The sequence below is a fragment of the Nematocida homosporus genome, assembly GCF_024244095.1.
Source record: "Nematocida homosporus strain JUm1504 chromosome Unknown 4444, whole genome shotgun sequence".
Taxonomy (NCBI): Eukaryota; Fungi; Microsporidia; genus Nematocida; species Nematocida homosporus.
This window is the reverse complement of record NW_026250688.1, coordinates 118,675-143,567: the sequence shown is the minus strand read 5'-3', so window position 1 is coordinate 143,567 and position 24,893 is coordinate 118,675. Positions and strand designations below refer to the sequence as shown.

Here is a 24,893-nt window from a genome sequence, read left to right as displayed (position 1 = left end):
TGGGTACCATTTATTGAGTAAATATGGTTATGTTGAAATAGGATGACGTCATATTAAGCTAGTAGTAAGTAGTGTGTACTAAGTAGTGAGTATTAAGTAGTGGTCGTATGACAGCACTACAGTTATGTTAAACTAAACCATGTTTATTGGTATGTTAGTTGGGCGGGTTGGATTGGTTTGGGATTAGGATTAGGAGATGTTGGGAGTTATTAGGTTGTAGCTGATAGTGAGCCAGATAGTGAGTCCGATTAAAGCACTTAGTATTATGTGCATGGAGTAGATCTTGATTAGCTTGTCAAATGATGATCTTTTGGATTGGTTGATTGGCTCTTCATCCAGACAGTGTCCCAAAAGATGAATAAAGGCTCCGGCTATAAAGAGAAGACCAGATACGGTTAGAATATGAGATTTAAGTAGTAGTTGGGAATATGCTGGTAGATCAAAAATAGAGTTGGAGAGAGAGAAGAGAAGGGCGATAGTGGCTAGCAAGAAAGCTTGGACATAGAGTAACCAATAAGAGCGTTGGATGTTGTTGAAGAGACGTCTGATGCCAAGGCAGCCAATAATAGAGAATATCGCAAAGATTTGGTAGGCTAGGGATATGGACTCGAAAAGAGTATATTCGCTGGTTTGAGCGTAAGCAATCGAATTAAAGATAAAGATCGTACTTAAGGCAATGATTGTTATACCAATGATAGAGAAGAAGAGATAGTATTGCCATGGTTTAGGAGCTTTGTTGGGGTTGGCTAACTTGTTGTGAATGTGAAGTAAAAGGAGAGGTACTAAGCTAACAATTAGTATATTGATGGGTAGTAAGTAGAGTGCCATGAAATGGGGTGTAAATATAAGAGCGCTTATAGTGCCTAGCAAATGAACTATGGATATAAATATTCCACTTGACAAGATAGCAGTTGTTTCTTTCTTTTCTTGGGCTATCTGTAATTGCTTTTGCGCCTCTTTTCTTTCTAACAGTCTTTCGCTGTATGGCTTCTCTTGCTTGGATTGTATCACAGCTTGTGGGATTTGTCTCTTCAACCTTTGCCGTTCCTGTTCTTCCCAGTGTCTCCGCAGCTGTTCTTCGTGTTTCTTTTGCTGTGCTTGCTTCTTTTGGATTTCTTGTGCAATCTCTTCTGGGGATTGATAGCCTTGGGTGATAATCTCTTCATATTTTAGAGGTGGTTGTTCGGTAGTTTGGTTCATCGATTCTTTGTACTTGTTATAGTCTTCAAACGTTATTATGTTCTTGTTGCTATGCCGTTTGAGGGGTGGACAGCTGTTGGGAAAGAGATCTAGATTCGCTAATAGGTGTTTAAAATTATCTAGACTCTCATGGTTGACTATCACAATTTGGTCTTTGGGAACATGCCTTAAAAGAACAGCATCCTCGAAGGTAATCCTATCGGCGTGGTATGGCATATTAATCGATTGGCCAGTCTGACCACAAATGGAACTGCTGATTACAACAAATACTTTGTTTTCCTTATCATACCGGCATTGGAGATCTCTTTCATAAAGGGCAATGCCAAGTGGATGAATGCGATTAATTAATGGGCTGTTGCGCAAGAGTTCAAGATCAGTCTTGGTGTGAACAAGGGTAGAACTGAGTTCTTGGTTGAGCAAGTCTGAGTCTTGATAAGCTTTGCCCGTATGTTTAGTATAAGTCTCTTGGTCTAAACATACTCTTTCTAAAGTGTCACACCGGGTCTTTATGGACGTTATATAAGTAAATAAAGCAAGTTGGTAGGCAAAGTCCATGTGCTCAGGATCAATGTCCTTTTGGCCTGTTTGAGTAGAGTCTGGATTTTGAGTTAATCTGGCATATAACATAATAATGTCGATTGCTGGGGCCATATCGGTGCAATTAGCGGGACTTAATAGTGTATTGTCCTTCTCAAAACATCTAATCATTAGAGATGCTATCGACTGCAGCCGTTTTACATCACTAGATTCGGATTTTAACAACTGATAAAACCCAATGTTGTTAAACCATGTTCTTTTATCACTTTCACTCATGCTAAGTAATTCTGTGTTCTCTGCATCGATGTACTGGTCTATGTTAATTTCATTATTTTGATACTTCGCCAGTATTGATTGGGCCCATGGAAGCTTGTGACTAGCTAGCTGATCTAATGAAGGGGGGAATATGTTTGATTGTTCGGATGGGGTCGATGAAGCTGTTGAGCGGCAGCTTAAAACAAGTAAGCATATTGCAATCACTAACTGGAAACTTCCGCTTATACGTTTTATTTTATCTGACATTTTCTAATAGGAGAAGCAAAGAAATTATAATCAATTACCATATTAGGAAATAAACATAACAAAATATTTCAAAATATTTCAAAAGAACAATTAACATAATATTAGCTCAATTTATTTTTTTAGGAATCAGTTATCTTTTACTGTTATTTTTACTACTAATTTATATCTTTTGCGCCTATCTATGATGGTTGTAGTTTTAAGACCGACTGTTGTGTTTCTATCTAGTATTGATTGGGTTAGTATTCTGCTGGTATTAGAGTTAGGTAGAGTTAGTATACTAACCCAATACAAACACCACCTTAGCCAATACATACTCTAATAAAGACATTTCTTGATACGAACACCGGTATCTTTTATTAGATAAGCATGGTTGGGTTGGGATAGGGTGATGTTATTAGATAGGCAAAATTACTTGGGTTAAAGCATCCTATACTAAGTAGTGAGTATTAAGTAGTGAGTGTTAAGTAGTGAGTGTTAAGTAATGGTCGTATGACAGTACTACAGTTAAGTATAACATTAAATAGAAATCAATCTTTGTTATCAAATTAGCTGAGGGACTAAACATGTTGGCGATGCCACTTTATTATTAGATAGAGGGTTTAGATTGAGTCTAATGCCGATAAGCCAGCTGCTCTAAAACCAGTACATCCATAGTGAATGTATCTTGACCCGGCCAAGTTGTCATTGGAACAACAGGCAAGTTATTTGTAAGTTAGATTCCTGCTAGACCTATACCGGGCAATGTCACCACTCTATTTGCGCTTGGTTAGTCGGCCTAGTGCCTCTTTTCCTGGGTTTTCCCGTTGACGTTGTCGTAGCGCATCGTACTCCTCAAGCGTCTTTATCTTCTTGTTTGGACTTCGTTTGAATCGTTTACGATAAGTTGGGCTGCGCTGATAGAGCATTACAATACCTAGAAACTTATCAAAGTCTTCATCACTAGCCATTATAGTGTATTGATCCTGGGCTGGATGTATCAACCGAACTGCACTTTCAAAAGTAAAACGCCCGACTCGACACAAATTCTTGATGTTAGGTCTAGCGTTAGGATCAGCATTGTGTTTGACGACAACGAATGTTCTTGATACATTATCATATTTGTAGTTAAATCCGGCGCGATAGAGCCTTGTGTTAAGTGGATGAATGTAATTAATGATTGGTGTGCTGCGTAAAATGTCAAAATCAGCCTTAGTAGTAATAATACTGGCTTTACACAAAAGATCGAAGGGTTCATCAGCGGGTACCTCTGTTCTAGCAAATCTAGCATAGTTTTCCCTATCTAGACAGGCCCTTTCAAACATGCCGAGCATACTGATGTTAATCAACTGATCAATGCAAAGAGCAAACTGTTCTATAAAGGTTTCATGGTTGGGGTTAATGCTAGTTGGAGTAGATTTGTTAAGTCCGGCTGCAGGTGTAGTTGGTGTAGTTGCAGGTGGAGTAGGTTGAGTTGGTGTAAGTGGAGTAGATTGAGTTGCTGGTGCAAGTGGAGTAGGTTGAGTAGTTGCTGGTTGAGCTGCTGGTTGACTAGGTCCTGCTGCAGGTGTAGTTGCTGGTGCCGGTTGAGTTGGTGTAGTTGGTGGAGTTGTAGGTTGACTAGGTGCAGGTCCAGCTGCAGATGCAGGTTGAGTAGATGTAGGTGCTGTTACTGGTGGAGTAGGTTGAGTAGTTGCTGGTTGGCTAGGTACAGCTGCAGGTGTAGTTGCAGATGCAGATGAAGCAGGTGCTATTGCTGGCTGACTAGGTGTAGTTGCATGCTGATTTAAAGCCGCATACATCATAATAACATCAGGCACTTCGGCTTTCTTAAGGTAAACAAGAGCCTTATCAGCAGAGGTTGGATCAAATAGAACTCCTAGTATAAAAGCCACTCTTTTAACTTGGTCCAGACATTGGGGCTTAAAGTTCAACTCTTTATAAAAGTCCAAATCAGCATCTGCGGGTTGTAAACCACTACTTTGTGGATTTATCGCACTGGCTTCCTGAGGTTGTCCCGTTTGAGAAGCAACTGGACCTCCAACTGGTTTAGTCTGGCCACTCTGCAATCTCTCCTTGGCCCAAGTAAGATCAAACCCAGCTAATTCTTCTAGTGTTGGGGGTGTTCTTGATGATTTAGTGGATGCACTCGATGAAGTAGAACCACTAGATACACCTGACGAAGTAGATCCACTAGATCTGCCCGATGAATTAGAACCACTAGATATACCTGACGAAGCAGATGTATCCGATGCAGTAGATGTCTTTGGTTGCATTGACCTTGATGAATTAGATCCACTAGATAAGTCGCTTACACCTGACGAAGCAGACGTATCCGAAGCAGTAGAAGTCTTTGGTTGCATTAACTTTGATTTGTTAGACTTACTAGATGTATCACCTACACCTGATATTTGACCGACTAGAATGAGTAAGCAAACTCCAACTACTAATTTTAACCACAAACCAACTTGTTTATGTTGACTTTTCCTATACTGATATGATGAAATCCGTTGAAACACCATTATGTTCTTTGTCACTGCTTTCATCAAAGTATTACTTTTCTAGGATTTATCGTTACTTATAGTTTCACTCTCAACTGAATTCAGCCCTTAAATTAGAATCAATGGTCAGTTTATCTATCCGCGAATAATCATTCAACTTATCTTATTATTTATTGGGTGATTAATCCCACCTATACCAACCTATTAAAGCAACCGAGAGTATCTTCCATCGGTAGACAAAAACTCTAACTAACCATTGCCCAAAAAGGAAATTCTACCACCCAAGAACTCAGAAAATTAACCTCAACTTATCTCAACTTAACTCAGCCTAACCAAACTTATCTCACTTCACCAAATACCACCTTAACTTAATACCTCCTTAACTTAATACTATCTTAACTTAATACTATCTTAACTCTTAACTTAATCCTTAACATCACCTTAACTTAATACCCAACTCAATACCAATTCATATCTAACTACGCAATAAAGATACCCAAACTAACTTAACCCAACTCAACTCAACCCAATACTAACTCAACTCACCCCAACTCAATACTCAACACTTAACTCAACACACACTTTATTGATTTATTATTCGTTCTTCTATCTCTTTGATTTTGGTTTTACGATAGTTGATAGTCTTATTAAGATAGTATCTTTCCTCTTCAACTCTAAGACGTTCTTCCATAACGGCTAACTCATCAATAGAAGACTCTTGCCGGAAGAGTATCTCTCCTAGAGCTTGCAGAGTCGCTCGAGTATTACTTGGTTTTGGCTCTCTTTTAACGGTCTGATAGATGAGGTCATCATAAGTAGGCGAGAGGAAGAGGTGATAAGGCAGAAGAGAGTCATAAGCATTCTTTAGACTGGTAAATGGTTGTGTTTGTGGATTCAAGAGCTTATCTTGGTCTCTTTTTAGGGCCTTTAAGATCACATCTTTATTTAGTCGTACTTGGCTGGTCTCTTCGGCTGAGTTCTTCAAAGGTGGCCAATTAGCGGTGTCCATACGTGCAAACAAAAGTTTTAGTGAATTTATTTGAACTAGCAGTGTAGAGATAAGTGTTTCTCGGGGTAGATTGCACTTTCGGGTAGAATTGGTGGTTGATAATCTCCATGGGCTCTACTATTTCTGATTGATAAGGATTTTGTTATATAAAAATTACCATTTCCTTTTAAGGAAATAGTAAAAATCAGTTGGTAGGAGATAGTGAAGAAATCGTTTTTGGAGGTTTCTGAGGGAAGGAGTGGATCTAGTTCAATAAAAAGACCTGTTTCAGTTTGGATGATTTTGACTGGGAAAGTGACTTGAGTAGGTGGTGAGGAGAAGGTTTTGATAGACATTTCTAGGACGGCTTCTAGGTGCTGGATAGGACTGGCATGATCGGTGCTGATTTTGATTTGGTGTCTTTGTCCGGCGTATAAAAGGGCATCCATATCCAGGTAGAGTGAAGCAACGGGTTTACGGAAACAGAAACAGCCGGTCATAGCTTCATGGTGCGTGCTTTGGCGTTTGGCTGAACGTGGGGGTTCGACTAGATTGATTTCTTTCTGGGCTTCTGAGACGGGTTTAAAGATACCGTAGATACGTACTTCACAACGAGAAATGTACTTGTTAAAAACAAAGATACGTTTACCCTGAATGACTTTACGGTAGTCAATAGTAGCTCCTTCACCGGGCATCATTTTGAACTGGAAAGGAAACTTATGAATGCCAGCTTCAACTTTAGTAGCACTCCCTTTGTAAATCACAAACTTACCTAGATGACGAAGAGCTTTTTCACTAGTAGTTAGGTTTTCTTGGGCTTCTTCTACATGAATAGCCGATTCTTTATCAATAGTAAGGGTAATACTTTCTACTGAGAAGACACCAGATACATGTAAGAGAATGTATCCAGAAATGGTTTCACCGGCTGTGTACATTTTCTTGTTATAGAATATGCCTACACTACAAACCATAGCCTTTGCTTCTCCGGCTGATATATAGCTAATTCGGCCAATCAACAAGTAGCTAGACGAACAAATAATTAGCGGTTCAGGATAGCACAGAGATGTACTCGGTAAGTAAGTATTGAATTGGGAGGAATACGTCCTACTCGGACGTTTTGGTAGCCTAAACTAGAAGGAATCTTAATATTACGTTTACCACCAACTAACATACCTTCAACACCTAGTTCTAAACCCCGGATTATTTGGTTAGCCCCAAGAGTTACAGTAATACCTTTCTTAGGCGAAGTTTCAACTAGTTTACTCTCTACGTATAAAGAGTATCTTATTTTAATCTTATCAGTACGACCAACTTTGATTTTACCAGTTCCCTTCTCAATTTCAGTTATTCGTAACAGTTTTCTATCCTGTTCCCTTTGTAAAGCTTTAATCTCTTCTTTACTTCCACCTACTTTACTCCCAAACTTACTTAAAACCGGTACATTTTCACAACTAATCTTACTTCCTTCTACTGACTTACTTCTTTCCACTAAGTCTTCTGACTTACTCTTCCCCGGCTGATTTAACAAGTACTCCGCCTGGTCTTCAGGTAAGAACTCTCCATCATCAATTATAAAGTCATCATCTTCTTCTTCACCTTCTTCATCACTACTATCTCCATCACTACTAGCACTACTTTCATTTAAACTATCTTTTAGATATCCACTTAAATTTTGATTTGCTGCTTTAACCTTCAAATTCTTATCTAACTTCTTATCTAATTTCCTATCCACTTCACTACCCCTTTGACTTAACTCCACTTCACTACTCCTTTGACTTAATTCTGATCCACTCTCATACTCACTCTCTCCTACTGTTACGTACCCTAAGACATCCACTCGACCTTTACCTACTAGGAATAAAGTAACCTCTTCTGTCTCAGTAGTTTCTAAGGCCAGTTCAGCCGTTTCAATCCGATTAGCTACTAAATTAGTCAAAGTAACCTCTCGACCATTAATCAGTGCACATAAACTAACTCTTTCTCCTTCCACTTCTCGTAAATTAGCTACTGAATAATGAACTAGTCCACCCAATCTTAAACTCTCACCACTTCCTAAACTCACTCCATACAAAGAGATAGGACTAGAACCAAAGACTAATCCTTTCTCTAATACACCTTCAACTATCCAAATACTCACTCTATTACTATTACTTGTTCTTAATCTAAACTTCTCACCAGCTCCCAAGTTAAGATTAGCCGGCAAAGTCTCAACTATACCCGGAATAAGTATAGCCAGCACAAAAGAATCACCATTATCATACTCCAACCATAAACTAGTCTTCTCCTCCACACTAACTTCTAGAGTATACTTAGTCAAAAGTGTCTCACGTTGTAATTCTAAGATAATTCCATCAGAACCAACTTCAATTCGGCTAGACATTGAAAAAATTTCAGTTTATTGGTTAGTATAGCATTGCACTATTATTTTTCCAAATAAGGAAATATTATCCTAACATATATTACCCAATTAGGAAATTTCCTATTCCGCAAAATAATCAAATTCAGTTTGAGTGAAGTAATGAAAAGTGATGAAGTGGAGTGAAGTAATGAAAAGTAATGAAGTGGAGTGAAGTAAAGTGAGATAAGATAAGATAAGTTAGTATCTAATTAGATACCAAAACTCAACTTAACTAAATCTTAACTAAATCAAAACTAAATCAAAACTAAATCAAAATCAAAATCTTAACTAAATCAAAAGCAAAACCAAATCAAAACCACCACTTAACTAAATCAAAAGCAATGCCAACTTAACCCAATACATACTACTACTTCCTATCAATTGCAGCAATTTGGAAGTTAGGAGCTGTAGCTGGAATACGCTTATCAAAGAGTGGATACTTAGGATTGTTAATGACTTGAAGAATGTTCTTACTTACTACTTCTTCTGGCTTAATCTCAACTACTTCAATGATAGTCACACAATCAGGAGTAGCACTATGTCTAGCCTTAAGCTCTTGGTAGAGTTTCTCTACTGCAGCTACTCTAGTTAAAGCTCTAATCTCCTTCTTAACATTACTAATATTAGTCTTGACTTTGTACGTTGCATGAACAGTAAAGTTTCTGACTTTAACGTCATTATACTGGGCTACTTCCTCTATCTTTAAAATTACGCCAAAAGTACTCTTAATCTTGTACTTCTTCCTTAATAAGTTAAAAGTCTTACTACGGGCTGTGATTTCATTAGTAGCAAATAGGTTGCAATGATAAATTTGCGGGGCTAAATTAGACTCAGAAGGCTTTTCAGAAGCATAAACGATATATTCTTTGAGATTCATGGTATACTAAAAAAAACTAAAAATATAGTATTATAGCTATTATAGTATATTGATTTAGATAAGATATAGTCAGATTAGTTTAGTATTTGGTTTAGTTGTGATTAGTTTAGATATAGTTTAGTATTTGGCATGTGAATAAATGGACTGGATGGTATTATAGTAGAGAAGTAAGTAAAGATGGTTTTAGAATTAAGTGTAGTATAATGTAATGTAGTATTGTGTTGGGTTGTGTTTGTGTAGTATCTAGTACTTAACATAATCCTAACCCAATACATTACTTGATATAAGTGGTCTCTTTTATTGGGTTAGTATGGGTGAGTTGAACTGTGATGACGTCATCTTGGGTTGGGGTTAGATTGGTGTTGCGATCTTGATGCTTTACGGGAGCGGTTTTGTCTTGGCTAGTGGGTTGCTTGTTGGATTGTGATTCCTGGGATTTCAAGAATCGGCACTCTGCGGTTGAATGTGTATGTGACTGGTGATGCGTACAGAAAGGTCGTTCCTTCTGCGGTCCTCTACCTTGTGGTCTGTTTCTCGTGCGATTAGAATACGAGTTTGATTTCTTATGTTTGGTTTGCTCCTCCAGGGCCATTTCCAGTACTATTAGAATACGCTTCTCAATCCCTTGTATGAAGAGAATTGCTTCTCTCTTTTCGGTGATCTGTCGTACTTTTAGCTCGTTGGTGGTCAATCTGGTTAATCCGGTGAAGAATGCATTTTCGATGTGTTTCTCGATTTGTTCCTTCTCCTCGCTTATCAGCTTATGCTTACACAGTAGCGTAAACTGACGATTCCACTCTTGAATTTCTTCAAGTGTTTCGGAATACTCATAGAAGCTTATTTCCTTTTCGTTATTCTTATGCACGATCGTGACTTCCAGTTTGCTCAAGTCCGCTAAGAGATTGGTTGGCTTTGACTTCGGTTTCCTTTCCTGAAACTGGCCGCTGCGCAATAGTGTTAACACTATGTCATGTCCTAGGGAGGGATACCCTTTGAGCCAGTAGTACTGAACTAAAGACATAGTCGAACCGGAATCTCTTTGCTCTTTATTCGTATAAGCGGAGCTGTGAGCTTCTGTTACTGTTCTCACGTGTTTGGGAAAGCTATGACTATCTCGATGTATATCAAAAGTTGGGTTCATTTTCTTCTCAAATCTCACATTTCACATCTCAACCTGTATTTATAACTTGATGTTTGAATCCTATGTTGAAGTATGACTTTTAATTGATACATTCGTTTATAGAACTCTGCTTAAGTTTATAACTGTATCAACTCATCTAATTCCTTGTAAAACAGAAGTCCGATGCGTCTATCATAGCTTCTGTAAGCCATACATGACCAGCAAAGAAGGTGGTATTGAGGTGGTATTATGTTAATATAAGGTTAGGATTATGTTAGTATGAGGTACTAAGTAGTGAATGTATTAGGGCACTACAGTTAAGATATGTAAACTTAGATAAAATTAGATGATATATGTATTTAGTTAGTGTCTAGTTCGTATTGGATGGATGTGTGTTTAGTTGGTGGAGTTGTGCTGGGATTCAAGTTGAGCTATTTTGAGTTGGAGAATGCGCTTTTCTCTTTGGAAGTCTTTCTTGAGACGGTCTATTTCTAGGGCGAAAGTAAGATTGGGATGAGTGGTGCTGGTTTGGGTTGGATTGGATTGAGTTGAGTTGGTTTGTTGGAGGAGAGTTTTGATTTGCTCTCTTTGTTGTTGAATGAGTTTGTCGCCTTCAACTAGATGCTGGAGGAGAGTGGCAGTTGGTGGTGGTGGTTTGATGGCGGCGGAGAAGTACTTTTCTTGTTTGAGAAGGTATTGGACTGAATCTGAAAGTTCGGAAAGTCGAGTGAGGTGCTTGGCTTTAGTGTGTTTGAGCTCGGCTAGTAGTTCGGCTAAGTTAGCTTGGGCATGGGCTGGATGGGCGGTAGATAGAGGTTTAGAAGGTGGGGGTGGGAGTGGATTAGAAAAAGAAGGTGGAGGATGGGCGAGGGCAGTAGTGAGAAATTGGATATCTTCTTCGGCCGTATCTAAGAGAGTTTTAGTAGCAGTAAGGTCTTCTTTGGCCTGAGTAATACTACTACGCAGGGACTGAGTAGAATTAATCAGGCGATGAATGCGAGTAGTTATGGATGTCTTAGGAGGTTTAGGTGCTGGTTTAATATCAATGTTCTTGGCTCGACTGGCTAGATTAAGAGTGGAAAGAGTCTCTTCTGTACACTTAGGAATGGGTGAAACGGCACAGATTAAGAGAGTAAGTGAACCTTCAGTAAGACTAGGCTGAAGAATTCGAGTGAGTTTAGCATCACGAAAAGGAATATGGGTTTGTTTAAGTGATAATTTAGATATAACTGTAGTTAAGGCCAGAAGACTTTTGTTGATACATGCTCCTTCTTTAAGAGACTTTCCTTCAGTTTGGGCTAATTTATGCCGTTCTGAACCAGCTAAATCAACAAAAACAGCTGAAGTGGTTTGACCGGACACTTTGATTTTGATTTTAAGTAAAGCATGACTACGACTGCTTTCTCGGTTCATACGTGTGGCAGCAACTTTACGCGATTTATCACCTGTCAAGAAGATTTGTAGAGCTTCTTGGACGGTTTTGGCCTCTTTTTCCGTTACGTTTTGAATGTAAACTTCACCTGATACTCCTTCTCTAATTTGGAGGTTTTCAGTTGAATCACCTAGTAAATCATAAATACACTCATTGTACACCTCAATAAAAGAGATACTTATCTGTTGGTTTGTTTTCTTCTGGTAGAGAGCTTGAAGGGCTCGTGGGATAATACCAGGATCTGAGTCCGATCGGACTCGTTTGTTTTCCTTATCAGCCGGTAGCCAAGCACTTAGTTGGTCCTGAACTAAGTACCCACGCATAGTATGAGTCTTTCCAGAAGAAGTCTGGCCATAAGCAATCACACATACATTTATGCCTAAAAGTGCCTGTTCAATTGAACTAGCCATATGGGCATAAACATCAGCATTAGTCTCTTGTTCACCAAAAACCCAATCAAAGAACATGGCCTGAGAAGATATCTCAGAACCATCACCTCCTAAATACTGAATAATACCTCGATCGCCAATTTTAGTCCAACCTTTCTTCATTTGGTTTCTCTTCTCCTCAGCCGATAATGGCCTAATCCGAATAAGTGCTTGTACTTTTGCCATACTAACAATCGAGAATAGAGTTTTCGTGGTAAAATGAAATTTAATCAGTATACTACTAATTATACCCTCTCATCCACTTATCTCCAGTCCATTAAACTACTTTAAACCATCTATTAGGTCAGTATAAGCAAGACTATCACTTCTCATAAGTTCTTACCCCCTTAGCATAATAATACTACTACATCATCTATCATATTAGTTTATTGTAACCCCAATTGAGTTAAGTTAATCTTAAGTTAGTATTAGTATTGAGTTGTGTTGGGTTGTGATAGGTTGGGTTGAGTTGAGTTGAGTTAAGTTGTTATAGTATCTACTTAGTATAATGCCTACTTGTTATAGTATCTACTTAGTATAGTATCTAATTGTTATAGTATCTACTTGGTATCGTATCTAATTGAGTTACTATCTAAGTAGCAATCTAAAGATAAACCAAACTCTACTTAAACCCTACTTAAACTAAACCAAACCCCACTTAACTTAAACTTAACTTAACTTAAACAGAAATACAAGTCTAAGTTTCCAATTATAAACTCAAATTCAAATCCAATTTTACTTTAATAAACCAACTTTGATTCTAATTCCAAATCTATTGCAATCTCACCCTATCTAAACTAAACCATCTTATCTCTCACTCAAACACAACACAACACAACCTAACTTATCTCAACTCAATCTCACCAAAAACACAATCTCAACTTAACACAACTCAATCTCAACTCAATCTCAACTCAATCTCAACTCAATCTCAACTCAATCTCACCAAAAACACAATCTCAACTTAACTTAATCGTAGAAATTGATTAGATCATGAACTGGCCATTTCTCATAAGTATTATCTGGCAGCCGGCGAAGAATAATCAGGGGAGTCTTCTTCTCACGAAGTTCCTTCTTAGCTATCTCAACGGGATCGGTCTCATCACCATACTCAACCATAATTGGCGCAGACATACTGATCTGCTGGGCACGAATACCAAGGATTTTGGCTCGTTCAAACTTAGTCATGATAGGCGAAGTAAACCTTTTAGGCGCTTCCATTACTGGAGAGACTTCGGCGCCATCCAAATTTACGTCTTCCACTATTAATTCGTCTTCATTTTCTTGGAAACTCTTATCGTCACTTCCGTAACTCGCTTGGCTTTCATTGTCAGACATGGTAAATTGGCTAAAAGTTTTGTTTGCATGTACGTCATGGAAATACTTAATAGAGCTCAAACTGATAGTGTTAAGGAAAGTAGAGATGCTTTAGATGCCTTAGAAAGTCTGATTTCTGAAGGTGAAGTTGTGGAAGTTTTTGGATCATTTTGTGAGGCCGTAAGTATCTTGATTGGCTGTAAAAGATGTGATATTCCTAAGTCTGTAATTCAGTTTATCAACGAACTGATGAAGAGATTGAAACAAACAAGGGAGGGACGAAATTTCATGCATAATTTGATTAAGTATTTATTACGTGGCGTTGATTCAAAACTAAAACATGTGCGTACTAACAGTTTAGTCCTATTACGAGGTAGTTTAGAGCATTTAGATAGTGTAAGTCCTCGGCTTTGGGCGGTGGCTAAGATAAAGATAGGTGAAAAGTTGTTTGATAGGGAGAGTGCAGTTCGGTTTCATGCAGTGCAGATAGTGGCTAAGTATCAGGAAAGTGCGTTGGATGGAAGTCTGTCCTTTTTTAAGCTGTTGAAAGACTTGTTAAGATACGATCCGGCGCCGGAGATAAGGAAAGCTGTACTGGGATTGGTGGTAGTGAATAAGCAGACAATATCGGCTATTATTAGTCGGGCGGCTGATGTAAATGAAGGAGTAAGGATGGTCTTTGTAAGTACGAAACTAAGTGGGATTGTTTGGTGTGAATTAACGGCTAGTCAACGATCTGGTTTGTTGCAGGATTTAGAGTCAGAACGTGTGGTAGAGATAAGGAAACGGTTCTTGCAGAAGATGGAGGTGGTTTTTGAAAAGGAGTTTGAAGGGAGGTATGAGTTGCTGGTGGAGGCTTTTTATAGGGAAAATCAAGATAACAGTTCTTTAGAGCGAGTTTTGCGCGAGTTAATGAAGAAACACGAGTATGCTGATGGATTTGGAGCTGGGTTTTTAGAACGGGCGACTTTACCTTTGTTGTTTTTAATGCGGATATCTTTGGATCATATTGATACGGAAAAAGGTCGAGATGAGATTGTTTTGCCAGATATAACTGTGCTTTTGAAATCAATTATTGATGCATCTTTGGCCTTACAGGAATCGGATAATTTTGAAGGCTCACTTTCTTATGCCTTATTTGGCCTCTTGGACTACTACGACTTATTTGCTAATGAGGAACGAGTGCTGTTATTGAAATGTGGGGTGTACATTTTGGCGGCGGAAAGTGTAGTTGAGAAAGTGGTTGAACGAGTGGCCCAGATGATTATCAAGGCGTGTCATGGTCTGGGAAGTGATAAGATGTATATTACGGCCCTATCGACTGGGAGCCGAAAGACTCAATTGATCTTTGGTATGACCCTGTTAAAGAACTTATCTGATTTGATAAGAGAGTTTCCTACAGTATTCTATCTGATTGAGGAGAAGAGTAAAGATGCTTTGGTGGCTGAAGATACTGAACTCTTGCGCATTGCCGTACGGATGCTAGTCTTAATGGCCGTTCAGAAAGGAGACTTTACAGTAGAGATGGCGCACTTACAGACTTTGGCCTTGAGTGGACATCAGGAAGCCTTCTTAGCACTGGCGGACTTAGCAGTGGTGTTTAAGGAGGAAAAAGAGATAGGTGAATGGGTTTATGAGCACATGGCAGAGGTAGAGCCACGGGCGCGAGATAAGATTTCATCACGACTGCTTCTTTTTGATCTGCTGGAGATAGAGAAATTAGAAGTACTGATTGCGGATTTAGTACGCCGATTTTATGCTGAGGAAGTTGATGGGGAGAACTCGCAGTACTTGCACGTCTTCTTTCATGAATACTTCCGTAAGAGACATTGGATGGTCTTTGCTACGTACAAGGCCGTGATTGGCGAGATTAAGCACTGGAAGGTTTTTAATGATCAGATTCTTTACTGGTTCTCATGTCGCGAAGATCAGACGTACACTGAAGCTAGTTTATTCCTGTTAGTTCTTTCAGCCTGTCTTAGTGCCACTAAATCATCATCCGCTGGGGCTTTAAAGACCAAAAAGGAGCTTATACAGAGATACTTAGACCTATTGGGCAAAGTATCAGTTTTGAAGTATGTTTTTGATGAAAGTGAGCGAGCTAAGGCCTTAGAGATGGCCACGGCTTTAAGTAAGCATATTGTAAAGATCCTTCCAGATAACGAGATTGTAAAAAGCCTTCTGTTTGATATTGTAAGTCGTGAATAGATAAATAAACCGTTATCACATTAGTATTAAGTTAAGTTAAGTTAAGTTGGTATTGGGTTGGTTTAGTATTTGATTAAGTTAGTATCAAGTTAGTATCGCAATATCAACTCAATAGTTGTCTAACAAAGGCTATAGTATGGTTAAGGCAAGCCTGATTTAATTAAAACATCTCAATATCACCTCAGTACTATTTCAGTACTAACTTAACACTATCTCAGTACCAACTTAACCCAAACGTAACCCTAACTTAACCAAATACTAACTTAATACTAACTTAATCAAATACTAAACCAACCCATTGGCAACTGCTGTTTATTCAAACAAAAGTAAGACTGATCCTCCTAAGAACTCAAGCTTAGCCGAACTTATTCATCCAGTAGGAAGGTGTAAGTGTTGAGATAGTCACCAAAGTAGGAGGTGTCCTTTACAATGTACAGACCGATATTGAGTTTGGCATACGTAATTTCACCGGTGGTTTCGTTCTTCTTTTCAACTAGGAGAGTTTGGATACATTTACCTATGACAGTGCCACAACGAATGTTTTGGCGTTGAATCTCTTCTTCAAACTTCTGGAGGCGCAAGATTTCGTCTTTGCTGGGAGTATAGCTACCGGGTGCGCTTATGGCATTAAGGAGTTTGGTATCCATATGAATACCTGGTCCTACCTGGCCCTGTCCAATAGCTAATTCCTCACCTGCATCAACACCTGCTATATTTTGGGGCAACTTATCTTCTTCAACGATTTCCAAGATTTCAACTACTTCAACTTTCTTGATAATCACACCAGGTTCAGTTACCAAAGTAATAGTTGTGGATTCTTGTTTGTCCGAAAGAGGAGAAACAATGACTTCTCTAACGTTCACATTAGATAAGTCTTCATCATCATCAACTATATCAGGCGTCTCTTCAAAGAGGGGAGTAATGGTTGTTTCAGAAGAAATAGTAGGAGTAGTTACATTGGCAGTTGAAGTTGATTGTTTAGTTTCTGCAGGGGTGGTAGGAGAGTCATCGATTTCCATGGCCATGATATCAGGATGGGCAGTAGTTGTTTGAGACTTGATTTCAACTTCAGATTTAGATTCAACTTCAGATTTAGATTCAGATTTAGATTTAGATTCAACTTTTGATTTGGTATCAACTTTTGGTTTAGATTCAGATTTTGAAATGGATTTGCTATCAGATTTAGCTTTGCTATCAGATTGGAGGGATGTTTTGAGCTCGGATTTGGACTTGGGCTTCTTAGCCTTCTTCTTCTTCTGGGACTTGGCAACTTCACGGGCATTGATACTAACCTTAAGACCTTTGATTGTATCATCACGAGTACCTAGCACGGACTTAACAAACTTATGAGTCAGAGCTTGAGGCTCCTTCTTTTCAAAGTTTTTGACTTGTTTGATCGCTCGTTTGGCCTTTTTAGGATAGTTCGGTCGACAGAATGCCCCGATGACAAAAAGTAAAGCAATTACTCCAGCTGTGATTCTCATACCTCGTCAAACTTCAAGTGATTTATAGCTTTAAGAAATACTTACCCATTAGGATAGATAAAAATCCCTTGGTCGAAAAGGGTCTTTTCCGGGTCTGGATCTCTTTCCATGATAGTTCGAATGTGGTCTGGAGCATTGCCTTCAGCTTTAGTACATATAAGTCCATCTCGGTAGGAGAGACGGAATAAGGCTTGTTCCTTTTCCGTTTCAACTGTAAAGATCTCGCCAAATCGAGTAAGTCTTTCCTGAGATAGTAAGAGACTGATTCGCTCTAGGAAAAGATGTAGGTGTTTCCGACTAAAACTGCAACTGGTTTCGGTTGCTGATAATTTATCCAGATCGTAAAAAGCACTGGCTAGAGCTTGATTAGATCCACCCGTCCAAAATAAATTGATTGTCTCTCCAATCTCATAGATAAGTGCTGTTTGACACGTATGTTTTAAAGATCCACCTAGCAGACCATGAACAGGAATAGTACTAATTAAGCGTGGGAAGGTAAGTACGTTCTGGTAGTAGAATAAGTGAAGAAATCCTTCTGCCGCTTGTGAAGATAAGATAGAATGAACCCAAGCTGTAATAATAGGATGATCGGATGAGCAACGTAAACTGCCACGCACATAATGTAAAGCAAAGTGAGTTTGTTCTTTCAGAAAGACGAGTTCGTTTTCACCAGTATGTTTAGGGTGGTTAATTGATCCGGAAACAATGATAGAGCGATACTGTTCAGCTAAGAAAATCTGTTGGTTAGAAATCATGCCTTGTAGTAAGACAGTAATCCAGAAAAGGGCGATAGCTTCTTTCTTGTTCATACGGTCCTTAATACAGACTTTTGGTCCAATGATTTCAGTGATGTTTTTATCACTATCTTTACCTTCTATTTGGATACTAACTAGATTGTTCAGAATAAGGTGCAGACTAGTATCTAAGGCAATTTTAACCTTAGTATGTTTAAGAGATAAGATTGTTTGGTAGGCACCAATCAGAGTAAGTAATTGTCTGGGGCGTTGCGTAATAAGATCTATTTGGGTTTTGGTTTGTTGTTTGGTTTCAAGATAGAAAGAAGCAGTTTCAGAAGGATTAATAGGAAGTTCAGTAGCTGTAGGTAGTTGGTTATGATGGTCAGTGCCGTAGAAGAGTCGTAAAGTCTGTTGGGGTGTATCCCAGAGAAGAGCTAAGAAATCATTTGAACTATCTTTAAGAAACAAATTGGTTTGAAGGGCTGAACCATCTACCATAATAGAGACCTTTTCTTTACAAAGTGTACCTGGGACTTGCCAGGCTTTAGGTCGGTTTCTATCAAGGAAGTTTTCATTCTGGAGTTCTTTAAAACTAGCAATTGGATGCTCACCACAAAACAGACCACGAGAAAGAGAGAAAACCATATTAGGAGAGTACTCCTTCTTTAAGTGTTGATTAATCTCACTTACAACCCGTTCCAAAATCTTATCTTTAAAAAGCTTCTCTTCAGAAAGATGGCGAAAGATAGCCATTAAAGTCGGACCATTCCAGTTCTTCTTAATACTAACCTGGACTTTAAACATACCAAAGATAGAAGCTTGAAATTCTTTTGTTGTACCTGTAACTTCAATTTCAAAAACACGTTTTTCCGCTATCTCTTTCAAAGTTTTGAACATACTTTCGGCTTCTAAGACAACTTTAGCATACTTAGTGACTCCTAAAACCTCTTTAAGTAAGTTGCTGCCCCGAATGGCTTTAGGAGAGATAGTCCTCCCTTCATGTTCTAATGACGTAATAGAAAGAATGTGCCATTGAGGAGATTCAGCATCGGCATGAAGAATTAGAGTAGTACAGAACCCATAAGACTCTAAGATCAACTGGCCATCCTTAACCGTATAACTTACTTCGGCTGATTTCCAAATACCCGCGCGTTGGGCATGCATCTTCAGCATCTGCTCAATCCGACTAAAGGACTGTACTGGTGGAGTAGGTCGGACCAGAGATTCTGAAAGTGTCTCAACTGAACTGGGAAAGTCTGTAAGACCACGACCCAGAACATCAATCGCCCTTTCAATATCATAACTGGAAGAAACTTGCATTCTTAACTCGTTGCATTTATAAACTAGCTGGTCAGCCAACTGTTCTTGCTCAGTGTTGTACTTCTGGACGCGAAAGGTCTTTGATTCGAGCATACCAATGGGTGCGAAGTACTTAGCAGCTAAAGTGGCTGCTAGGAGTTTAACTAGTTCGTTGGACTCGCGCATGTACAAGCGAATAATCTTACGGCGTTTTTCTTGTTCTTTGGTATCGCTAGATAGTATACTGTAGATTGAATTAAGGATGAATTGAATTTTAGAGCGAATGAGCTTAGATAGGCAGATTTTGGGTGATTCGTCAATTTCGAGCACGGATTTAGGAAAACGGACTATCAGATGCTTAGTAGAATCAGAAAGAGAGAGACGAACTTTCATGTACAAATAAAAAATAGAAGCTATTATATAATTGGTAGAGATTCTGATACGTTTTGGAGTTCTAATTTAAGGGTTTAGTGGAGATTAGGGGGTGAATGGGAAGTAAGAAGAATGTATCTATCTCCCGAGAGAAGAAGGAGGACGGGCGTGTGGTTAGAGAGAATCTTGCGACTAAAGAAACAACAATCAAAAACAATGGCGAAACTCTTAAGATTGCTGAACGTGAAATTAAAGTTGGGGCGTCTTTAGATAGGTCGCAGCCGGTGGTTAAGAAGATTACTAAGAACTTTCTGGAGACTCAGGACAGTCTTTATGGGACTTCCTTATCGCGGAAGTTAGAGCCTCAGCCGGAATTGGAGGAGGAGAAGTTGGGTGGGAAACAGCAGCGGGAAAGACCGCAGGATTTAGGCCGGGCTAAATTACTGGTGGATAAGTTGACTTTAAGGTACTGCCAGAACCGGAATTATATGGAGAAGGTGGAGAAGTTGGCGAAGGTGACGAGTCGGATGAGTGCTGAGTCGATGGAGAGTCTGTTTATGCAGATTATGCGCCGGGCTGAGAGTCCGTATATTGCTTTGTTTTTGTTTCCTTATTTGGCAACGGAAGAGCTCTTTTTATCAAATAAGTGTGTGAAACAGTTGAGTTTATTGGTGAAGAGTTTTCGGCAGATCTATACCGAAACGATTCCTTATTCCTCTATTGTCTGGTCGTTGTTCAAAACGAAGGTGAAGTATGATGTGCGAATTGAGACTTCTTTTGGGCTGGTAGGAGAGTTGAACCAGACTCCGGAGATGAGGGAGGCTATAGTGGGGTTGTACGGGAAAGGACATGTAGTGGCCTATTATAAAGAGGTGGCGGCTGGTATTCTTTTGCAGGCGTACGATCGTAAGGTGATTTATTCGCTGATGTACACGATTAATGATCGCAACTTAGCTATGAAACCGTTAGAGCCGATGTTTGCTAAGTTGCAGGAGTATGCATCTGGGAACACAGTTGAGAAGAATACGGCTAGTATTGCGCGTGCAATTTGGGCTTTGCTTTTGGCCCATCCGGATGCATTTGATGATGATTTTGGATCAACAGTCACTTACTTTACTTACTTTGCTAATGTCTTTACTGAGGAGGCATGTGAAACCTTTGCGGCGGATGAAATCACTGATATAATCGATGCAATTGCGAGTTTAGCCAATGCAATCATTAATCGTACGATTACGAGTAAAACAGGCCCGATGGATGCCGAGAAGGTCAGTAACCGGGTTGAGAAGAGGACTGTGCAGGAGCAGGGCCATGTGCAGATCATTCCGGAAATGGAAGATGTGGAGTATACTGACCAGGTTGAGGGTAATTCAGACTCTTCTAGTGCTAGTGCCCAGCTTGGTGAGCAAGACTTGTCCAGTGGCAGTGGTGACCATTTAAACAATGTTACTATGGACCCCCAACGACACTTGGTCTTTGCCTCGGCTTTGGAACACCTCTACAAAACCACGGCTAAGAACATCAAAGCTAGTAGCGAGTGGAAGAAACGCGTATCTTATGACTCTCTTCTTTATTTGGTTGCCCAAATTAAGCTGGGGCATTTGGTGGTTTATCTATCCCATGCGGCGGCAGTGAACACAATTCCTTACGCGCAATACTTTGAGCTGGTTAGTCAAGTTGCGGTTCCAACTAAGGACCAGAATGAAGAGAAGCATCCTGATCTTAATATACTAAAGGAGACCGTGATGGCTGAAAAGTGGAAGACAATTGGGTACTTGGCCAGAGAATCGGTTGCTCGGCCGGAGCCTGGTCTTCTGGCTAACGATATACTCGGTCTTCGGGCACCTATCGGGCTTATCTCTAATATTGCGGCTGTAGTGGATATCTTTGAAATGCCAAGTATTTCGGCCTTTCTAACTAATGGCTACATCTACGATGCTATCTTTCTTATTACTCTTCCCAAGTACGTCAAGAATCCTCAGTTCGCCTGCTCACTTAAAGAGTGTGTGGGTATCCTAATTAGCCAATGCCATAAAGAAGCCTTAGCTCTTTTGGCGCGTAAACTCATGGAACTTGATGGCTTCTATACCGAAGCCGAGCAGAAAGAGGGCAGTAAAGCCTCCCGTATTCCTAAAGACTACATTGAAGCTAAACCCATCGTGCGCGAGACGATTGCCTCTCTTTTTCTCACGGAAATTGACCTCACTGCCATTCATGCCGCTCAACTTGAAACCAAGCAACTTGAGAAGGGCCAGCAAGGCTACGACACTTTCCGGGTCAACATGAAAGAGAAGAAGGTTCTTAATCCAGAGACCCAAGAAGAAGAGTACTCAATTATCGAAGAGACCGTCTTCAAACGACTCGGCACTGACAAACTCAAGACTCACAATAGTATCAAAGAGTTCCACAAACTTTCCAAAACAGCCCAAAATATCGATACGCAGCGCCGCAAGATTATTGTTTCTTTCTTAGCCAAAATCAATGACACCCCAATTTCAGATAAGTTTGTCAATGCACTTATTGCACTTCCAGCTGCCGTCTCTCTTACTGATAAGTTCATGGCCTTTCTCTTAGCCATCCTCTCCTACTTCAAAAAGAATGTCACCCTCTCCAGTGAAACCAACCAAAACCTGCTCAAATTCGCGAGTAAGCAAATGGCCGCCAGTAATAATGAGATTAAAGCCCAAGCCAAGTTCCTTTATTGCGACTGTTCGGCTGCCCCAGATATTGCTTTAGAAACCGATCTGACTACATTTGATGGACTCTCCCTTTCTCTTCTCACTCTTATCTTCTCCCAGAAAGGCAACATCCAAGAGCTCAAAGACGCCTTCTTCCGAGTCTGTACTGAGATTACTTCAGACGAACGGGCCGAACTCCTTCTTCTCTTCGCTAAAGTAGGCGTTCCCATCTCTAATGACCTCAAACAAGAATCACGACTTGTTCAGGAATATCAAAAATCCACCCAACGCTTTAACAACTCATTCCCCGAAATCATCTAAATCTCATCTCAAAAAGGAAAATCAAAAGACAAGATAGGTATACGAGAAACAACCCCAATCAAAACACAACACCACCCCAGCCCATACTAACTCAGTGCAATGCTAACTCAATACATAACCCATTTCTTTTTTATGTTTGTTTATGTCATCTTTGGAAATAGTTTACGGACTTGCTATCATTGGTGAAGGTGGAATTCGTCTTTTAGGTACCCCACTTTCGATCTCAGCAGAAACCAAAGAACTTGAGGTCAAAATGTTCAACAAAGCTAAAGAGACTGAAGGAAACATTCTTTTATTCGACTCACACCTTGTTCTTTACAAAGCTGTTGAAGACGTCTATCTCTTATTGTATGCCCCCATTACTGAAAACGAAATCATGCTCTTCAATGCTCTAGATGCCTTCTATTCTGCTATTGTCAAAGCTATTAAAGGCCCGCTGACCCAAAAGTCTCTGACCAAACACTATGACGAAGTCTTTCTTGTTCTTGACTCTTTTATCTACAAAAACGTTCTTATCTCTGACTCCACCACTGATATTGTAGAAAGGATTCCCAAGCGAACCTTTGAGGGACTTGAAGCTATGCCAATTCCTTCCAAGTTCTCTAGTGCGTTCAAAAAAGCCCAAAAGTCCTTTGCCAGTTCTTGGTTCAAGAAGTAACCTGTTTGTAGATCTGATTGGACCATCTGAGTTAACTAGCCTGGTTCCCATACCCAGCCCAATAAATATGAATCACTGTCTATATTACTACCTAGTCTATTATCAGCTATGAAGTCTTTGAGTTTTCATTATTCAGCTGGTGAAAGTACCAAATTTCGTCATAAACATTCAGTAGAAACTAGTCCATGTTACTTAGGCTAGATTTAGTGCATTTGATAGATTTAGTAGACTTTGTAGATTTGGTAAACAATCTAATATAAACTTAACTTGATTTTGATTTAATCTTATCTTATCTTATCTTATCCTATCTTATCTTTATCTTATCTTATCCTAACTTAACTTAACACAAACTAAACTAAACTCAACTTACTTAACCCAAACTAAACATAACTTAACTCAACTCAACTCAACTCAACCCAAACCCAAAACAAACTTAACTTAACTCAACTCAAGACAATACTAACTACTTTGTGTTTATTGAGGACATGGACTTATCGACGTATCTGATACTCTTTCTACCACCGACTCTTCAGGACCTGGGAAACTTGTGCGGGTGGGGTAGTCTGAACATTCGGCCCGGCGGTACTCATCAATCACCCATTGCAAAGATTCACGAGCCGGCTCAAACTCCTCAACATATTCCTGACCTTCCCGGCGATACATATCCAGAAAGGCATTGCGCTTCTTCAACCTATCGTACTGCGAAGCAATTCTTTGTAAGGCCCGACCAATCCCAGTCGTATTACTGAGCAACAACCCAGAGACATTTTGATCGGCTGCCTGATTAATACCAACTTGAATCGATGCTGGAGCCCAAGGGGCAAAACGTAAACTCCCTTTCTGACGTAATCGGACCATACTTTTTTCAATCTCCATGGCATCTACACCCGTCATGATATTAACTGCAGCTAGCATATAATTAGACTCACTCTCTTCAAAAGTAACTAGTCGTGATTTAGGCTGAACTAGTCGGCGTTGTACATCTAAACAAGTCGTTTTACGAACTACAACTGCTCCTGGCTCTACTAAGGGCGAATAAGAAGGGACTAAAAAGTGGCAGCCAGGCACAGGGGCAGCCATTGATAGTAAAGTAGCTAAATCATTAAACCGACTGCCAGGGAAGCGCAAAGTACCCGTAGCAGCCGCAACTACAGCTGAAGCCAGTCGGTTAGTATGAACAAAAGTCGGGGAAGAGACTTTTAAAGCATCACCAACCACTCGAGATAAAGCCCCATTATCCATAGCCACCACTCCATCTACACACTCTTTTAGTCGTCGTAAAGCCAGTACTGTATTGTACGGCTGAACTACTGCATCACTTACCTCTTCATTATTAGGGAAGATTGAAACTGTTTGAAGAGCCTTCTTAGGCAGACGTTCTCTTAACTCTTCTAGTATAAATGAACCTAATCCTGAACCTGTGCCACCTCCTACGGCATGAAAGATTATAAGACCATCCAAAGAGTCACAACTTTCGGCTTCACGCTGAACGAGTTCTAGTAGTCCTTCAGCATTCTCTCGGCCTCTTTGGTAGCCTGTAGCCCAAACATTTCCTGCTCCACCGCCTTCACTACCGATCCAAAAACTTTCGGGTGAGAATAGTCCTGGTCGCTCCTGAGCAATTGCCGTTACGACACGGGGCTCTAGATCAATCAGTAAACTCCTTGGGAAGAAGCGCCCATCGCTAGATTCGTAGAAAAAGACATCTTTTCTATCTCTTTCAATTTTAGCTGTCACAACGCCGGAGTTGGAAATACCGTGTTCTAAACAGATCCGATCCCAAAATTCAGCCCCTATCTGGTTGCCACACTGGCCGATTTGTAGTGTTATGAGATTCCCCATT

At 39.8% G+C, this 24,893-nt stretch overlaps 15 protein-coding genes across 15 annotated transcripts; 3 read left to right on the top strand and 12 right to left on the bottom strand.

Moving 5' to 3' along the window:
• Positions 1-189: 189 nt before the first annotated feature.
• Positions 190-2,259, bottom strand: NEHOM01_0255 (uncharacterized protein; the record flags this gene model as incomplete). Its single annotated transcript, XM_051489133.1, has 1 exon — positions 190-2,259. One exon carries the CDS (start codon positions 2,257-2,259, stop codon positions 190-192), a length of 2,070 nt encoding a protein of 689 aa, XP_051345093.1.
• A 752-nt stretch (positions 2,260-3,011) lies between these two features.
• NEHOM01_0254 (uncharacterized protein) lies at positions 3,012-4,781 on the bottom strand (the record flags this gene model as incomplete). The annotated part of the gene is made up of 1 exon (XM_051489132.1): positions 3,012-4,781. The coding sequence occupies one exon, from the start codon at positions 4,779-4,781 to the stop codon at positions 3,012-3,014; it is 1,770 nt and encodes a 589-aa protein (XP_051345092.1).
• Positions 4,782-5,319: 538 nt separating this feature from the next.
• NEHOM01_0253 (uncharacterized protein) lies at positions 5,320-5,745 on the bottom strand (the record flags this gene model as incomplete). Its single annotated transcript, XM_051489131.1, has 1 exon — positions 5,320-5,745. One exon carries the CDS (start codon positions 5,743-5,745, stop codon positions 5,320-5,322), a length of 426 nt encoding a protein of 141 aa, XP_051345091.1.
• A 35-nt stretch (positions 5,746-5,780) lies between these two features.
• On the bottom strand, positions 5,781-6,659 carry NEHOM01_0252 (uncharacterized protein; the record flags this gene model as incomplete). The annotated part of the gene is made up of 1 exon (XM_051489130.1): positions 5,781-6,659. One exon carries the CDS (start codon positions 6,657-6,659, stop codon positions 5,781-5,783), a length of 879 nt encoding a protein of 292 aa, XP_051345090.1.
• A 104-nt stretch (positions 6,660-6,763) lies between these two features.
• On the bottom strand, positions 6,764-8,104 carry NEHOM01_0251 (uncharacterized protein; the record flags this gene model as incomplete). The annotated part of the gene is made up of 1 exon (XM_051489129.1): positions 6,764-8,104. The coding sequence occupies one exon, from the start codon at positions 8,102-8,104 to the stop codon at positions 6,764-6,766; it is 1,341 nt and encodes a 446-aa protein (XP_051345089.1).
• Positions 8,105-8,489: 385 nt separating this feature from the next.
• On the bottom strand, positions 8,490-8,999 carry NEHOM01_0250 (large subunit ribosomal protein L18Ae; the record flags this gene model as incomplete). Its single annotated transcript, XM_051489128.1, has 1 exon — positions 8,490-8,999. One exon carries the CDS (start codon positions 8,997-8,999, stop codon positions 8,490-8,492), a length of 510 nt encoding a protein of 169 aa, XP_051345088.1.
• A 274-nt stretch (positions 9,000-9,273) lies between these two features.
• NEHOM01_0249 (uncharacterized protein) lies at positions 9,274-10,140 on the bottom strand (the record flags this gene model as incomplete). Its single annotated transcript, XM_051489127.1, has 1 exon — positions 9,274-10,140. The coding sequence occupies one exon, from the start codon at positions 10,138-10,140 to the stop codon at positions 9,274-9,276; it is 867 nt and encodes a 288-aa protein (XP_051345087.1).
• Positions 10,141-10,515: 375 nt separating this feature from the next.
• Positions 10,516-12,165, bottom strand: NEHOM01_0248 (uncharacterized protein; the record flags this gene model as incomplete). Its single annotated transcript, XM_051489126.1, has 1 exon — positions 10,516-12,165. One exon carries the CDS (start codon positions 12,163-12,165, stop codon positions 10,516-10,518), a length of 1,650 nt encoding a protein of 549 aa, XP_051345086.1.
• A 783-nt stretch (positions 12,166-12,948) lies between these two features.
• Positions 12,949-13,317, bottom strand: NEHOM01_0247 (DNA-directed RNA polymerases I, II, and III subunit RPABC2; the record flags this gene model as incomplete). Its single annotated transcript, XM_051489125.1, has 1 exon — positions 12,949-13,317. One exon carries the CDS (start codon positions 13,315-13,317, stop codon positions 12,949-12,951), a length of 369 nt encoding a protein of 122 aa, XP_051345085.1.
• A 27-nt stretch (positions 13,318-13,344) lies between these two features.
• NEHOM01_0246 (uncharacterized protein) lies at positions 13,345-15,504 on the top strand (the record flags this gene model as incomplete). Its single annotated transcript, XM_051489124.1, has 1 exon — positions 13,345-15,504. One exon carries the CDS (start codon positions 13,345-13,347, stop codon positions 15,502-15,504), a length of 2,160 nt encoding a protein of 719 aa, XP_051345084.1.
• Positions 15,505-15,869: 365 nt separating this feature from the next.
• NEHOM01_0245 (uncharacterized protein) lies at positions 15,870-16,988 on the bottom strand (the record flags this gene model as incomplete). Its single annotated transcript, XM_051489123.1, has 1 exon — positions 15,870-16,988. One exon carries the CDS (start codon positions 16,986-16,988, stop codon positions 15,870-15,872), a length of 1,119 nt encoding a protein of 372 aa, XP_051345083.1.
• Positions 16,989-17,029: 41 nt separating this feature from the next.
• On the bottom strand, positions 17,030-19,417 carry NEHOM01_0244 (uncharacterized protein; the record flags this gene model as incomplete). Its single annotated transcript, XM_051489122.1, has 1 exon — positions 17,030-19,417. One exon carries the CDS (start codon positions 19,415-19,417, stop codon positions 17,030-17,032), a length of 2,388 nt encoding a protein of 795 aa, XP_051345082.1.
• A 95-nt stretch (positions 19,418-19,512) lies between these two features.
• NEHOM01_0243 (uncharacterized protein) lies at positions 19,513-22,392 on the top strand (the record flags this gene model as incomplete). The annotated part of the gene is made up of 1 exon (XM_051489121.1): positions 19,513-22,392. The coding sequence occupies one exon, from the start codon at positions 19,513-19,515 to the stop codon at positions 22,390-22,392; it is 2,880 nt and encodes a 959-aa protein (XP_051345081.1).
• Positions 22,393-22,534: 142 nt separating this feature from the next.
• On the top strand, positions 22,535-23,050 carry NEHOM01_0242 (coatomer subunit zeta; the record flags this gene model as incomplete). The annotated part of the gene is made up of 1 exon (XM_051489120.1): positions 22,535-23,050. The coding sequence occupies one exon, from the start codon at positions 22,535-22,537 to the stop codon at positions 23,048-23,050; it is 516 nt and encodes a 171-aa protein (XP_051345080.1).
• A 474-nt stretch (positions 23,051-23,524) lies between these two features.
• NEHOM01_0241 (tubulin gamma) lies at positions 23,525-24,892 on the bottom strand (the record flags this gene model as incomplete). Its single annotated transcript, XM_051489119.1, has 1 exon — positions 23,525-24,892. The coding sequence occupies one exon, from the start codon at positions 24,890-24,892 to the stop codon at positions 23,525-23,527; it is 1,368 nt and encodes a 455-aa protein (XP_051345079.1).
• Between the last annotated feature and the right edge of the window lies 1 nt (position 24,893).